Genomic DNA, 15,923 nt, shown 5'->3' on the forward strand with positions numbered 1-15,923 from the left:
GCCGTAAGGAACATGAATAACCTCACCATGTCTAAGTCTTCAAATTCTGTGCACATTGTGGGAGAGAACAGAATGCAGCAGTTTAAGAACGCAGTTCACCTCCGCTTTCTCAAAAGTAGGCTTGATAAATTATCAAACACGAGGAAATCTGCAGATGCTAGAAATTCAAACAACACACACAAAATGCTGGTAGAACACAGCAGGCTAGGCAGAATCTATAGGGAGAAGCGCTGTTGACGTTTCGGGCCGAGACCCTTCGTCAGGACTAACCGAAAGGAAAGATAGTAAGAGATTTGAAAGTAGTGGGGGGGGGGGGGGGGGGGAGAGGGAATGCGAAATGATAGGAGAAGACCGGAGGGGTTGGGATGAAGCTAAGAGCTGGAAAGGTGATTGACCAAAGTGATACAGAGCTGGAGAAGGGAAAGGATCATGGGACAGGAGGCCTCAGGAGAAAGAATGGAGGGGTGGGGGAGCACCAGAGGGAGATGGAGAACAGGCAAACAACTAAATATGCCAGGGATGGGGTAAGAAGGGGAGGAGGGGCATTAACAGAAGTTAGAGAAGTCAATGTTCATGCCATCAGGTTGGAGGCTACCCAGCCGGTATATAAGGTGTTGTTCCTCCAACCTGAGTTTGGATTCATTTTGACAATAGAGGGGGCCATGGTTAGACAAATTATGGTTTTGCCAATGATGTCCCACACAATGATAAATTAATTTTTTCAGAATCATGAAGGACCACACCATAATCTTGATATGGATGAATGGGAGGACAGACAGTTTGTCTTTTGGATAGGATATAATCTCTTGTTTGCAGATCTAATCCTTATAAGCAATGCAGTTGAGTTGAACTTCCTACCCTGAGACTTTGGCGTTAGTTCCAAGACCACTGAGTTGATAAGCCCACTCAACAGTTCTGCTTTCCTTTTCTGCCAAAAGCTTCCTTAAACACATGGATTATATCTGTGGTAGCTGACTTCATTTGCGCCTTTCTTGTTCTCTAACAGTTACTGGTTTCTATAGCTGTACAGTCCTGTTTAACACAACCTTTTGCTCTGTAGTGAATTTTCTTTTTAATGGAAAGTTAATTTTTATAAGTCTTGGGTAAGTATTGTCACCAGAGAAGTTAGAATCTTTACCTCAGCTGTAGGAAGCTGAAAAGGATAGAAACTGCTGAGATGTGTCGAGTGTGATGTTCTTCCTTATATAAAAAAAAACTTCCTTCAAGACATAAAAAAACTTCAGCGCAGAAACGAGCCTTTCCATGCTGAACCATTTAAACTGCCTAGTCCTAATGACTGCACTTGGTCATAGCCCTCCATGTACCTATCCTAAATTCTCTTAAATGTTGAAATCAAAATTGCATCCACAGCTTGCACTGCAGCTCATTACACACTCTCACTACTCTCTGAATAAAGAAGTTTCCCCACAGGTTCCCCTTAAACATTTCACCTTTCATCCTTAAACCATGACCTCTGGTTGTAGTCTCACCCAACCTCAGAGTAAAAAGCCTGCTTTTTACCATATCTATGTCCCTTCTAATTTTATATACCTCTATCAAATCTCCTCTCAGTCTTCTGCATTCTAGGGAATAAAGTTCTAACATATTCAATTTTTATGTATAACTGAGGCCCACCCCACCCCCCCCCCCCACCCCAGTCCCAGCAACATCCTTGTAAATTTTCTCTGTACTTTTTCAATCTTATTTCAGTGACCAATCTGGATGGTCTCAAGATGGCGCGTATGGAGTGAAGCGGTTTTAGGCTTTGCTCCAAATCTTTTACTTTTTTTTTAAACCTACAAGCACCCCCTAATTGATCTTTTTATATCTATTCTAAAGAGGCTTAAACATATGAAATTTTTTTCAACTGTTTGAATCATTTTCAACTCGCTGAAATGTCTAAAGCAAAGGAATCGAAACAGACGAAAGAACCAATAACTTTAGAAGCAATTGCGAATCTTATGGACGACAGACTTGGAAAACTGGAGAATAAATTAACCGCAAAGCTTTCTACGTTTGATGAAATTTTAAAGACATTTGACGCAAAACTTAAAGCACTTACACTGGAGTCACAAAAACAACAAGCAAGTATTTTAGTTCTTGAAGAAGCTGCTCGCAAGAGAGATAGTATAATTGAAACTTTGCAACAACAGCAAACTTTGACTTCTCAACAGATGGATCGTTATAAATCTAAAATTACTGATCTTGAAAACCGCTCTCGAAGACAAGATCTTCGGTTAATTGGGATTCCGGAAAAATTTGAGAATGGTGATCTCACTGTTTTTTTCTCCAAATTTTTAATGGATGTCTTTGGCTCAGAAGTACTGGATTCCCCTCTAATAATCAACCGTGCACATCGCATTTCTCGTTTTCATTCAGATTCAAGCTTGAAACCACGACAAGTAATTCTCCGGATCCACTATCCCCATACCAAAGAGCGTTTGACTCGGGTTGCACGGAAAAAGGGTATGATCAGCTTTCAAGATTTTAAATTCCGTATTCTGGAAGACTACAGTCCCGAAGTTTTAAGGGCAAGAATGGCTTTTAAATCGGTTCTGTCGGAAATTCATCAGAAAGGCTACAAGCAAGCACTGTTATTTCAGCACATTTGAGAGTTTCTCTAGAAGACGGAACTTATCAGCTGTTTAAATCTCCAGCGGATGCTCAAAGTTTTCTGGAAGAATAACATTTTATCGGGTTGACTAATGTAATAATTAGTTTATAAGATATGGATCTTTTAAAAAATGATGCTTTTTTATGTATGGCTTACATGTATTTTTTATACATGGTAAAAGTTCGTTTTTGGTTTACTCTGAGTTTGTTATTTTTTCATGTTATTAATCTGTTAGTTTTGAAAATAATTTATTAGGGTTTTCTTTTAAGTTCGTATACACTTTTTTTTTATTTTTAACGTTTAAATATTAAGATTTTTTAAAAAATAAAATGTCGTTTCTTCTTCCCGAAAGGCTTCAGTGCTGGGAACGTCACATCCATTTTGATGTGTTTGAATAAGTTTTTAAACTCTCTTTTAAAACACTAATTCAGTATTATTCATTTATGGGTTTTATCATTTTATTTTTTTAAATCCTTTTGTTTTATATATATATATAATACTAATTTTATATTTTAATTTTTGTTATACCAACCCTTTCTTATAATATGGGTGGTTTGTATCTTTTTCAACTTTTCTTTGAGTTGCCGTCTTGAGACATGGGGGTAATTTTAGTGTTAGATTGCTTGCTTGCCTCTTTTTGGCTTTTTTCCTGGGGTTTTGAGGGTAGAGGGAGGGGGATTTTTCTTCTTTTCTTTTTGCTTGCTTTATGCTTAGTTTTACTTCATGGGCTCATATGAAACTACAAAAATGGTTGTAGTGCCGTGATTTCCGGTTTCTCCTTGAACTTACTTCCCTCTTCCGGATTCATGAGTTCATCTTTTTTTTAACCTTATGTGTTAATTGTAATAAATATTGTCAATATGGATAGGGTTATTAATTTTGTTTCTTGGAATACTAATGGTTTAAATCATCTTATCAAACGGAAAAAAATATTCAAAGTATTCCATAGAATGAATGCTAATGTTATCTTTGTACAAGAGACTCATGTGAGGAAGGTGGATAGTCAACACTTTTTTAGGTTTTGGAAAGGCCAACAATATCACTCGAATTCTCAAGCCAAAGTAAGAGGCGTTTCCATTTTTATAGATTCTTCAACCTCCTTTATACATCATGAAACAATTTCAGACCCACGAGGTAGATTTTTGCTTATTACTGGTCTACTTTTTAATCAAAAAGTTGTTTTAGTTAATGTTTATGCTCCAAACACTGATTGTCCTGAATTTTTTAAGTGTCTATTTACATCCTTTCCCAATTTGAATCAGTATAGACTGATAATGGGTGGGGATTTTAACTGTTGTTTAAACCCTTCGATGGATAGATCCAAGCCCACCCAAGTTCTTCCGAATAAATCGGTCTCTCTTATCAACTCCTTTATGACTGATTCAGCAATTTTTGAAATTTGGCGTTTTTTATACCCCAATGACAAAGAGTTTTCATACTTTTCTCATGTTTATCATAATTATTCAAGAATTGATTACTTTTTCATTGATCACCATTTATTTACAGATGTTATCGATTGTAAATATGACTCCATTACCATTTCTGATCATGCACCTTTGAAGTTATCTATTAAGATAATGGATTCATCTATTAATGCTAAATCTTGGAGGTTCAACTTTATTTTATTGCAGGACTTAGACTTTGTCAATTTTATCAAACAACAAATTGATTTGTTTTTCTCAACAAATTCTACAGCAGAGATCTCTAGTGGAATTTTATGGGACACTTTTAAAGCATTTATTCGTGGACAGTTTATTTCATACTCTGCTGGAGTTAGGAAACGAACTAATTCTAAAATATTAACATTGGTTGATAAAATCAAAGCAATTGATAAGATTTATTAAGTGACCCCCACCAAAGAACTTTATAAAGAAAGAGTGGAACTTCAAATGGAGCATAGTTTGTTATTATCCTCTTCAATTGAAAATCAGTTAATTAAATCTAGAACCCAGTTTTATGTATATGGAGATAAGTCTGGTAAATTATTGGCTAATCAATTGAAAACTGCTTCGGTTAAACAACAGATTACTAGGATTCGTAAACAAGATGGCACTCTGATGTTCGACCATAAAGAGATAAATAAAGCCTTTCAAGATTTTTATAATTCCTTATATCAATCAGAATTTGCTGAGGATTCTTCTATAATAAATGAATTTTTAAGGAAATTGAATATTCCAAAATTAACAGTAGAGGATAGTGTATTCTTAGATACGCCTATCACGGAAACTGAAATAAAAAAAGGCTATTTTTTCAATGAATTCCGGTAAAGCTTCTGGTCAAGATGGTTATTCTTTTTCTCTATACTTTTTAAAAATCTTTTTCCTCTATACTTTCTCCTTGGCTTTGTAAAAATTTTTAAAGATGCGTTAATTATAGGCAAATTGCCACAATCTTTTTATGAAGCTTCTATTTCTTTAATCCTTAAAAAAGATAAAGACCCTATTGAATGTGCATCCTATCGGCCTATATCCTTGCTGAATACGGATTTTAAGATCTTTAGTAAAATTTTGGCTACTAGATTAGAAAATCTATTACCTGGAATCATTTCTGAAGGTCAGACTGGATTTGTTAAAAATTGCTATTCATCTTTTAACATTAGAAAATTAATTAATATTATTTATACTCCTTCACCCAAAATACCAGAATGTGTCCTTTCTTTAGATGCTGAAAAAGCATTTGATAGAGTTGAATGGCCATATTTATTTAATACAATGCAGCATTTTAATTTTAGTTCAAAATTTATATCATGGATTAAATTAATATACCGTAAACCCTTGGCTTCGGTTTTTACCAATAATCAAAGATCTCCTTTTTTTCCAGTTATTCCGTGGTACAAGGCAAGGTTGTCCTTTAAGTCCTTTACTATTTGACATCGCTTTAGAATCTTTGGCTATAGCCATTCGTGAATCACCTAATATTTTGGGTATTACTCTTGGCGAGGGGACGGATAAGTTATCATTATATGCTGATGATTTGTTACTATACATATCTGACCCTGAAAGATCTATTCCTGCTATTTCGTCCTTGCTTGCTCAGTTTAGTAACTTTTCTGGTTATAAATTTAATTTTAATAAGAGCGAATTATTTCCATTAAATATGCAAGTTCCAATTTATAACCATTTACTATTTAAAGTTGTTACAGATTATTTTACTTATTTAGTATTAAAATTACTAAAAAAAAAATAAAGATTTATTTAAAGCTAACTTTTTACCCTTAATTGACCAAATTAAGCAACTTGGTGGTCTCCACTATCTGTGTCATTGGTTGGTAGAATTAATGCTATTAAGATGATGGTATTACCCAAATTCTTATATTTATTTCAAGCATTACCAATTTTTATTCCTAAATCTTTTTTTGATATTATTGACTCCAAAATATCTTCTTATCTGTGGCAGAATAAAAATCCTAGACTAGGCAAAAAATATTTACAGAAGCCTAAGAAGGAGGGCGGTTTGGCTTTGCCAAACTTGAGATTTTACTATTGGGCAGTTAATATACGATATTTAATATTTTGGACACAAGAATTGACTACAGCTGCTTGCCCATAATGGGTAAATTTGGAATGTAAATCTGTACAAGACTTTTCATTGTTTTCAATCTTAGGATTTTCACTTCCTTTTTCTTTATCTAAATTGAATAAACGAATAACTAATCCTATAGTCAAATACACATTGCAAATTTGGTTTCAATTTCGTAAATTTTTTGGTTTGAATAAGTTTATTTTATCGTGCCCTATAATATCTAACTATTTCTTTCGGCCCTCTTTTATGGAAAACAAAAGGTATAACATGTTTTCATGATTTGTTTTTGGATGATAGCGTTGTGTCCTTTGAGCAGCTATCTAATAAATATAATTTTCCTAAAACCCATTTTTTTAGATATTTGCAAGTTAGAAATTTTTTGTATAATGAGTTACAGTCTTTTCCAAAACTATGTCCATTGGACATTACGGAAAGAATTTTAGCTCTGAATCCTTGTCAAAAGGGTTTAGTAGCTGTCATTTATAATATGATCATGAAAATACAGCCAGATGTATCAGAAAAAATTAAGAAGGAACGGGAAGAAGAACTTCATTGTCTTATATCCACTGAGCAGTGGGAGAAAATTTTACTATTAGTCAATTCGTCCTCTATTTGTGCTAAACATGCCCTCATACAATTTAAGGTTGTACATAGAGCTCATATGTCTAAGGATAAACTTGATCGATTTTATTCTCATGTTAATCCAACCTGTGACAGATGTCATTCCGATGTTGCCTCATTGACCCATATGTTTTGGTCTTGCCCTTGTTTACAAAATTACTGGAAAGATATTTTCAGTATTATTTCAAGAATTCTGAATATCAATTTCCAACCGCATCCTTTTACTGCAATTTTTGGTTGACCAATGGTGGATAATAGTCATTTATCCTCTTCATCTCGACGAATGATTGCATTTGTTACATTAATGGCTAGAAGATCTATTTTATTGAATTGGAAAGAAATTAATCCTTCAACTATATTTCAGTGGTTTTCTCCAACTATCTCTTGTTTGAGCTTAGAAAAAATTAGAAGCATTGTTTTTGATCCTTTAGTTAAATTTGAAGAAACTTGGAGACCATTTATTCAACATTTTCATATGAGTTAAATTGTCTTTTCCTAAACCTTACTTTTATTATCCTTAATTATTTGGATGGAGGTTCGGAGTTATTGGTACTACTGTATGTATTTAACATTATGCAACAGCCCACGTTGGTTAGTGTTTTTTTTCTTCTCTTTTTTTTTTTCTTTTTGTTTCTTTTGTTCATAAATACTATGAGTTTGGGAGGCTATATATATTGATTATTATATATTTGAATGTCTACTTAAACTATCAATTACGTACTCTCAAACACTTTGTATTCATGTTTCATTTATGTTTGTTTAAAAATTAATAAAAAGATTTAAAAAGAAAGAAAGAAAGTGACCAATCTGGGTAATTGTCAGAAAGGTTTAGCTCTTTTAGCATCATTTGTTTTTAAACAATCATGTAGAAGATCTTTAAATTAAGCACTAGCAATGGACTCTTCTCTTTCACATGCTATTACCTCTCGTGTCCCTCAGGAATCTATCCTTGACCCTCCTAATTTCATATCTGTTTTGTCTCTTGCTAACATCCATAAGTATGACGTCAGTTTCCACATTTATGCTGATGACACCTAATTCTATGTATCTTGACTCCGCTATTATTTCTAAGCTTTCGGACTACATGTTCAAGATCCAGTCTTTGATGATCAGAAATTTCCTCCTAAGTATTTGGAAGAAAAATATCCTTTGCAGTCCCTAATACAAATTATGAACTTGCACTTCAGTGTCCTTCTACATCAACTCTTCTAAGATCCCTGCCATTTACTGTGAACATCCTGTTGGTACTTGATGTTTAAAAATGCATTACCTCATGCTTGTCTAGGTTAAATGCCATCTGCTACTGCACTGCTCAACTTTGTAACTTATCCTATGTCCCCATCACAATCTTTTTCACTATCCATTATTCAACTAACCTTTGTGTTGTCACTCAATTTACTAACCAGTCTACCTACATGCCCATCAACCATTTATACGTGCGACAAACATCAGTGGTCCCAGCACAGATCCTTGTGGTACACCACTGTTTAGAGATATTCAGTCAGAAAAACAATCCTCAATCACTACCCTCTGACTGCCCTGTCTTCTTCAGTTTTTGTAGTTACCTCAGGATTTTTTTCAAGTTGTTTTCAAGTTGGCTGAGTAGTCAGTCTTATTGAGTGATCTTCAATTAAGCTGAACTTTTAAGTGACACTTTAATATATTACAGAGCTCAAATTAAAGATTGGAGTAGACACAAGATAACAGAAGGAGGTTACTTTTTAAGCAGTTAAGTTTTTCTTCTATTATGCACAGCATGAGAGAAGTTGTTATGATCACTGGAACAAAAGTGTTCCCCCACACTTTAATTAATAATTATTGCTTAGTATGCCATTATAACTCTTGAATCTCATGCAACAGAACACGTTTCCAGGTTCGTTTTACAATAACAATATCTGAAATATCAATTGACTGATTTTAATGGAGAAGGCAGTGAAACAGTGCACCCTGTGGATTTCCAGGAAATCACTGACAGGAACTTATGTACTTACACATTGTACTACAAATATGCACAGAAGTTGCTGTCAGATTTCTTCCATTATAATTATGTGTGTAAATAATCTTTGTTTTCTTTCTCTCTCACCAGAAATCTCAAGTTATTGTATTTGAAATGTTTCAGATATCAAATGAATCATTGAACATATGTACTGTAAAAATAATCCAAATTGACTTAATCTTTGAATACTTTACTGAAATTCATTTTTAGAACACATTTAAAATTTCAGCATGTAAAATATGTAAATACAATTTTCTGATTAATACATACAAAATGCTGGAGGAACTCAGCAGGCCAGGCAGCCTCTATGGAAGAGTACAGTCAACGTTTCAGGCCAAGACCCTTCAGCAGGACAATTTTCTGACAATTGTTTATTTATAAGAGTGATCAAAAAGTGTTATGAAAAGCAAAATGGAAGATGGAGCTGGAATATTTTAATGCCTTAATAAAGTTTGTTAATGAGTGATTGTCAAGAAATGGCTTATGGTACTATTGTGATGTATTAAGTGAAAATATAAGTGCTTCTATGATATTGAGGTTATTCCTTCATTGTGTCCCTCCAGTTATGATACATGGATTCCAGCCAGTGAAATTGAGGCAGCAGTTGAGGACCCCCCACCAACTGAACGACCCCGGAAGGTTTGCAGTTCTATAATTTCTGATATGTCAAAATATATATATTTGTGTTACTTTGTCAGGAAAAATTCCAAAGATTTGTCATGGTTTTTGGCCACAGCCCTGGCGTGATCAGTAGCTGATCAAATTCACCTTCTAATTGTTGTGCACTCAGATCAGGAAAAGACAGTAATGCTTTGTTTTGTTTGCTGTGGTATTGCAGCTAGGTAGTTAACAGCATTTGAAACTTAACTATTTAGTCTCTAGTGTAATAAAATTGATAACGAAGAATGCACTCTGGCCAGTTTATTAGTTACCTCATATACTAAAGTGGTAAATTATTTCAAATTCTTCTGCCTTTTCCCCAGGAGATTACTTGCTGGAGAATCTTAATGTCTGTCCTTAATTTATCTTGCGGTAATCTGACCCTGTGAACCCTTGCGCTGCTCTCTCAATTTAGTTTGGAGTAAGATTCAAAATTATCTTTACAATTCCTTCAAGAATTTTGCATCCCTTTATAAAGTCACCTCAGAGGTGTTTCCTTTCCCTGCAAAACAGCTAAAATCTCTAGTGTTTTATCCCAATAACTCACACCCTTCATATTTGGGACTACCATTTACCTCCCCTCATTGTTGTTTACAGTTTCTGAATATATCCCATGTGTCTCCCTGACCGCAGCTAGAGTCAGTGCTCCACATGGATATGACCAGAGCTAGAGCCAGTGCTCAATATGAGAGAACTGAACTGGATCCAGTGCTCATGGTTGAAGAGATCAGAAAATTTCACCATGGCAGGTATAGAGAAATGAAAATGAGAGAGGCCCTCCATATGGTGAATGTGCTTAGGGATACTTAATAAAGTAATTAGAAAGGTGAAGAGGCGCTCCATCTCCCCCTTTCTCCCTCTTCCCCCCCTGCCCCCTCATCCTCTCCTGCTCCCCCTCCCCAGGATGAGTGCACCCCCTTCTCCTCCACCCCCCCCCCCCCCAGCTCTCGGGCATGCTCCCTCCACCTCCCACTCTTGCACGCACTCCCCACCTCTCATGCTCTCTCACTGTTGGAGGAGCTCAGTTGGCCAGACAACATCTGTGGAAAAGAGTAAACAGTCAACATTTCAGGCCGAGACCCTTCTTCAGGACAGGTGCACTTCTTTGGATGGGGTGAGGGTTGGTAATCTAAAGCACCTGGAGGAAACCCAAGTGACCACAAGGAGAGTGCCTACTCCATACAGTTAGCAGGATTTACCCTGGGGTGCTGTCTGTAAGCCACTGTGCCATCCCAGCAAGCACGTGTTTTACTTGCTGCTGCATGTATTGATGTTTGCATCAAAAGTGCCATGTTATTGACATAGAAGGGCTTTCAGGATTTGGTGCAGGGCTTATGACTTAAAAATGTTGGAAAATGCTGATGTGAGCACTGGTTCACGTGGCAAACATGCTGTTGAGTGTTCTCGTTCAGCAGACCATTGCCAAAATAGATGCACAGCCTGTGATTGCTTATTAGGCTATTGATAAATCAGGCGCAGCATTTGAATAATTGTTAAACTGTTTCAGTCACACCAAGAAAATGTCATACACTCAGTGGCTGCTTTATTAGGTACCTAATAAAATAGCCACTGAATGTATGTTCATGGTCTTCTGCTGCTGTAGCCTGTCCACTTCAAGGTTCAACATGTTGTACATTCAGAGATGCTCTTCTGCACACCACTGTTGTAATTCATAGTTGTTTGAGTCACTGTCACCTTCCTATCAATGTGAACCTGTCTGGCCATTCTCCTCTGGCCTCTCTCATCAAAGGCACTCTTGCCCACAGAACTGCCGCTTTCTGAATGTTTTTTGTTTATCGCACCATTCTGTATAAACTCTAGAGCAAGGGTTCCCAACCTTTTTTATGCCATAGACCTCTATCATTAACCAAGGATTCCATGGAAAACCCCTCTTCTAGAGACTGTTGGGTATGAAAATCCCAGGAGATCAGCATTTTCTGAGATACACAACCACCCCCTCGGGCACCAACTATCATTCCATAGTCAAAGTCACTTAGATCACATTTCTTCCTTGTTATTGATGTTTGGTCTAAACAAAACTGAACTTTTTGACCATGTCTGCATGCTTTTCTGCATTGAGTTGCTGCCACATTGGTTGATTAGATATTTGCATTAATGTACAGGTGCACCTAATAAAGTGGCCATTGAGTGTACAGTGATGAGTCTATGAAGCCAACTCTCATTTTCGGCTGTTCTGGAAGATTGCCTCAGTACTGGTAGTGAGTGCAAAGACATTATCAGAGCAACTTCTATCTGAAGATCACACATTTGAAGTGGCAGCTACTAAATCTATTATTGCTTGTTTTGAATTGCCTGTTGATCATAGATGACTGATGGGACAAACTGTTTTAGGATACTTTGCTGTTTTTCCTGATCTTGGGATGGCAAATCCTTTGATGTCTAAGATTATCCTGTTAACTAGGCTGCTGGATGCAATTGAAGAAGATGCAGCTTGGAGTCCTGGTTCTTGAGAAATTCTGCATAGACGCCATTAATTCCACAAGCTTTCTCTGACTTGCTGACAGTCAGAATTGTACCCACTTCTTCATTATGTTGCCTTTGCTCTTGATGCAAGTTGTTTCCTTTGAGTTGGCTAGGTTAAATGGTATCTGCAACTGAGCTTTGGCACATGAGAAGGCAGCAAGTCTATGGAGAAAAATTTAGGCTTTTCATATTTTCAACAGTTTAATTCCTCTGCAATGACATGTCTTCAAGGAAGTTCATTAGTATCATTGCTGCATTTGCATTGTGGATAATCTAAAACTCGGTTGGCAACCATGGTGCAGGTTATTTCCTTGGGCAGGTGAACAATGAAGAAGATTCTTAGCTTTCAACATCATAAACATGTTGGATATTGGATGCCCATTGTCGGTATATTGTTGTTAGTGCAACACTTCACAGCACCAGTGTTAGGATTCAATTCCACCGCTGTCTGTAAGAAGTTTGTACATTCTCCCCATGATGCGTAGGTTAAGCTGAGTAAATTGTGGGCATGCTATGATAGCGCCAGAGGCATGTCGACACAAGCTGCCCCCAGCACATCTGCAGACTCTGTTGGGCGTTGATACAAATGACACATTTCACTGTATATTTTGGTAATCTTTAAATTATTTGTATGATGTGGTAACAGGTGGCTCTGCATCTAAGGGCAGTAACTGAAATGATGTAGGTGGCTGGCTGGTGGATGGCGCAGGGTTGGCCATGTCTCAATCTGTAACATGAGCAATCAAAATGGTCAGCTTACCCACTGTTGTTCCAATGGAAAGATGGCAAGTTGGATGGAGGTGGCCAAACTATTTTACATTGTTGTAGTCCACTATCTTGTGTTTTTTTTAATTAAGTTACAAGCAGAATGGGTTGCATTTAGGCTGATGGGTTTCTTAGGGAGCAAGAACATTTGAAACAATTAACTTTGGTTAATTGGTCCTGAAAGGGACCTTTGGTTGTCAGATTCGGTGCTGTAATGCTCTTCAGGCTAAGGTGTTTGGGCTCTTCTTAATGACATAAGCCAGCAAATTGTTCATGACCTAGGACATGTAGTGAGATCACATGTAAATTACCCTCGCAGACTAGAATGAAAAAAAAACAAGGATTGGTGACTGATTATTTTTGATGTCTTTTGTGAAGTGGCTTGGGATGTTTCATTGAATTAAAGATGCTATTTAAATACATGTTGTTCTTGTTGATTACATTAATAGGAGCACACTACCTTTCACCCAACATTAGAAAGACATGGGGAAAGAAATGTGTGAACAAACATTTGAAGTAACTGAAAGGCTTTTCTGATGATGAAAGTGCAGGCAGAAAAAAATAAATTTGTTAGCAAAGAAACAGAAAAGCAGTGAGAAATGTTAAACGCAGTGATTAATGGAATTAAAAAGGAATGTATCCCACTAAAAAACAAATGGAAATTGGCCAGTAATCTCAAACCACGAATGAATAAAGAAATAAAGGTAAAGCTGAAACTGAACAAAAGAACGTCGACTGCATGGACAATAGGGTTAAGGACGACAAATGCAATCTAATAGAGTGCGGAAAGAGGCCACAAAAGCCATTAATGGGCAAAAGGAGCTGTAAGATAAAGGATCATAGAGAGAAATAGTAGTTTAAAGACATAAAAAGAAAAATAATAATAGCGCTATTAACGGATACAAATATCCTTGGTGGTGAAAAATAGTTTTAAATAACAATGGGGGAGGCAATTGATAAAGTAATAGAACTTGGGGAGGATAGTAGAGAAACTAATAATGACACAAAAATTAATTGGCAGATATAATAGTTCCAAATAGCTATTGGAAAACTACTGAGATTCAGAAGAAAGAGCCAGCAAATTTTCTGATTGGGAAGATGTAATAAGTACAATCCAAGAGTCATACAGCTCAGAAACAGGCCCTTCAACCTAACGTCCATGCCAGTTATCAAGTATTATACTTATCCCATTTACCAGCACTTGGACTTCAGCCCAGCAATGCCATAACATGCAGAAGTAGAATTAGGCCATTTGGCCCAATGAGTCAATTGCATCATTCAATCCTGGCTGATTTTATTCTCTCTCTCCCCCCCCCCCCCCCCCCACCTTCTGCCTATATATAACCTTTAATCCCTTTATTATTCAAGAGCCTATCAATCTCTGTTTTAAATGCATCCAGTGACTTGGTCTACATGCCCCTTTATGGTCATGAATTCTGCAGATTCACCACTTTCTGCCTGAAAAGATTAAATGACATCCTTTTATTTTGAGCCTATACCCTCGAATTCCAGAATCTCCTACCAATGAAAACATCCTCTCTACATTCACTCTATCCAGGCTTTTCAGTATTCAGTGGGGTTCATTGAGATCCTCCCCCTCCCCCCACACCTTTCATCCTTTCAGTTCCATTGAGTACAGTCCCAGAGCTGTCAAATGCACCTCATACATTAAGCCTTTCATTCTGGGATCTTGTAAACCTCATCTGGGCCTTCCCCTTAGATACAGGGCCCAAAATTTCTCACAATGTTCCAAGTGCAGTCTGACTGGCACCTTTATAAGGCCTCAGTAGCTTTTTAAATGTTTTCTACATCAGCTTCTCAGGTTACCGTAGATTCCGGACTACAGAGCGCACCTGATTAAAAGCCGCACGCTCTAATTTTAGAAAGAAAATCAATTTTGTACTTGTACAGGCCGCACCGGATTTTAAGCCGCAGGTGTCCCACGTTGTAATATGAGATATTTACTCAGAAAGATATTACACGTGAGGATTTTTTAACTTTTAATTAAATCCGTATGGTAACTTAAACAGATATATATTGCAAATGCTTTTTTTTGAACAGTGCCTGTAACACAGCTACTTTTAAATATACATACGTATCGGTAACACACAAATTACGTTGCGTATACTTTTTAACTGAACAGTGCACGAACAACATTCCAATATCTCCTAATGACTGGTAAAAAAATATATATATACTGCAGCCTACCAGGAAAAGTTATTGATCTCCTTCTTCATCTTCCTCCTGCGCACTAAAACCATCAAAGTCCTCTTCTTCAGTATCTGAATTGAATAACCTCAGGATCTCATCACTCACTTCAGTCTCTTCGTTGTCGCTCTCACTTGAGCGCACGAGGTCCTCTTCATCATGCAGCAGTCCAGCCTTTCGAAACCCGTTGGTGATGGTGGATGTTGTGACATGGCTCCACGCATTTAGGATCCACTGGCAAACTTGAGTTAAAGATGCTCTTCGCATGCGTCCTGTTTTGGTAAAGGATTTCTCGCCGCTCGTCATCCAAGCCTCCCACTCAACGCGCAGCGCCACTTTAAATGCCCGGTTCACGCTGATGTCCAGTGGCTGCAAATACTTCGTGGTGCCCCCAGGAATCACAGCTGGAATTGAGTTTGTACTCTTGATGGCAGCTTTCACTGAACTTTCATTGTCAGCTGCTTAAAAATCACCATCGGTGGAAGCTTTAGTCCGGATGCTGTGCAGCTCAGAACACAAGTAAAATGCGTTCTCTCATGGCCACTTGTTTTCAGTGTGATGGACGAGTCACCTTTTTTATTAACAGTCCGAGTGAGAGGCAGGTCAAGTCAAAGGTACTTCATCCATATTTATGATATCATCTGGCCCGATGGAATTCTCCGCTATCTTTGTTTGAGTGAATGTGCGGAAGTTAGCAAGCTTTTCCTCGTGGTCAGGAGGGAGCTGCTGACACAGAGTCGTGCGTACCCAGACGGACAGGCCTTTTCGTCTCATAAATCTAAAACACCACGATGGCCCACCTCTAAAATCTTCGATTTTCATTTTGGTGGCGATTGCTTTAGCCTTCAGTCTGATCTGCACGGTGGAAACACCGCGGCCGCCTGCTCTCTGTGTGTTAACCCAGTCTTCAAGAAAGTTTTCAAGTTCGGGCCATCTGCTATGATTACCTTAGAAAGCTTTTGTCGTCTTTTTGCATTGACTCAGTTCTTCATGCTGGCGTCTCCACCGTCTCAACATCGATTCATTTATGCCAAAATTATGTGCAGCAGCTCG

General features: G+C 37.3%; 1 protein-coding gene across 4 annotated transcripts in view; it reads left to right on the plus strand.

Annotated features, from left to right (window-relative positions):
* Positions 1-15,923, plus strand: part of LOC132384691 (SWI/SNF complex subunit SMARCC2-like) — a 124,780-nt gene that overhangs the window by 43,567 nt on the left and 65,290 nt on the right. For all 4 annotated transcript variants that reach the window (XM_059956056.1, XM_059956059.1, XM_059956057.1 and 1 more), the window contains exon 8: positions 9,317-9,392. In XM_059956056.1, coding sequence (XP_059812039.1) covers positions 9,317-9,392 — 76 coding nt within the window. The remainder of the gene's footprint in view (positions 1-9,316; positions 9,393-15,923) is intronic.

The sequence above is a fragment of the Hypanus sabinus genome, chromosome X1 (assembly GCF_030144855.1).
Source record: "Hypanus sabinus isolate sHypSab1 chromosome X1, sHypSab1.hap1, whole genome shotgun sequence".
Taxonomy (NCBI): domain Eukaryota; kingdom Metazoa; phylum Chordata; class Chondrichthyes; order Myliobatiformes; family Dasyatidae; genus Hypanus; species Hypanus sabinus.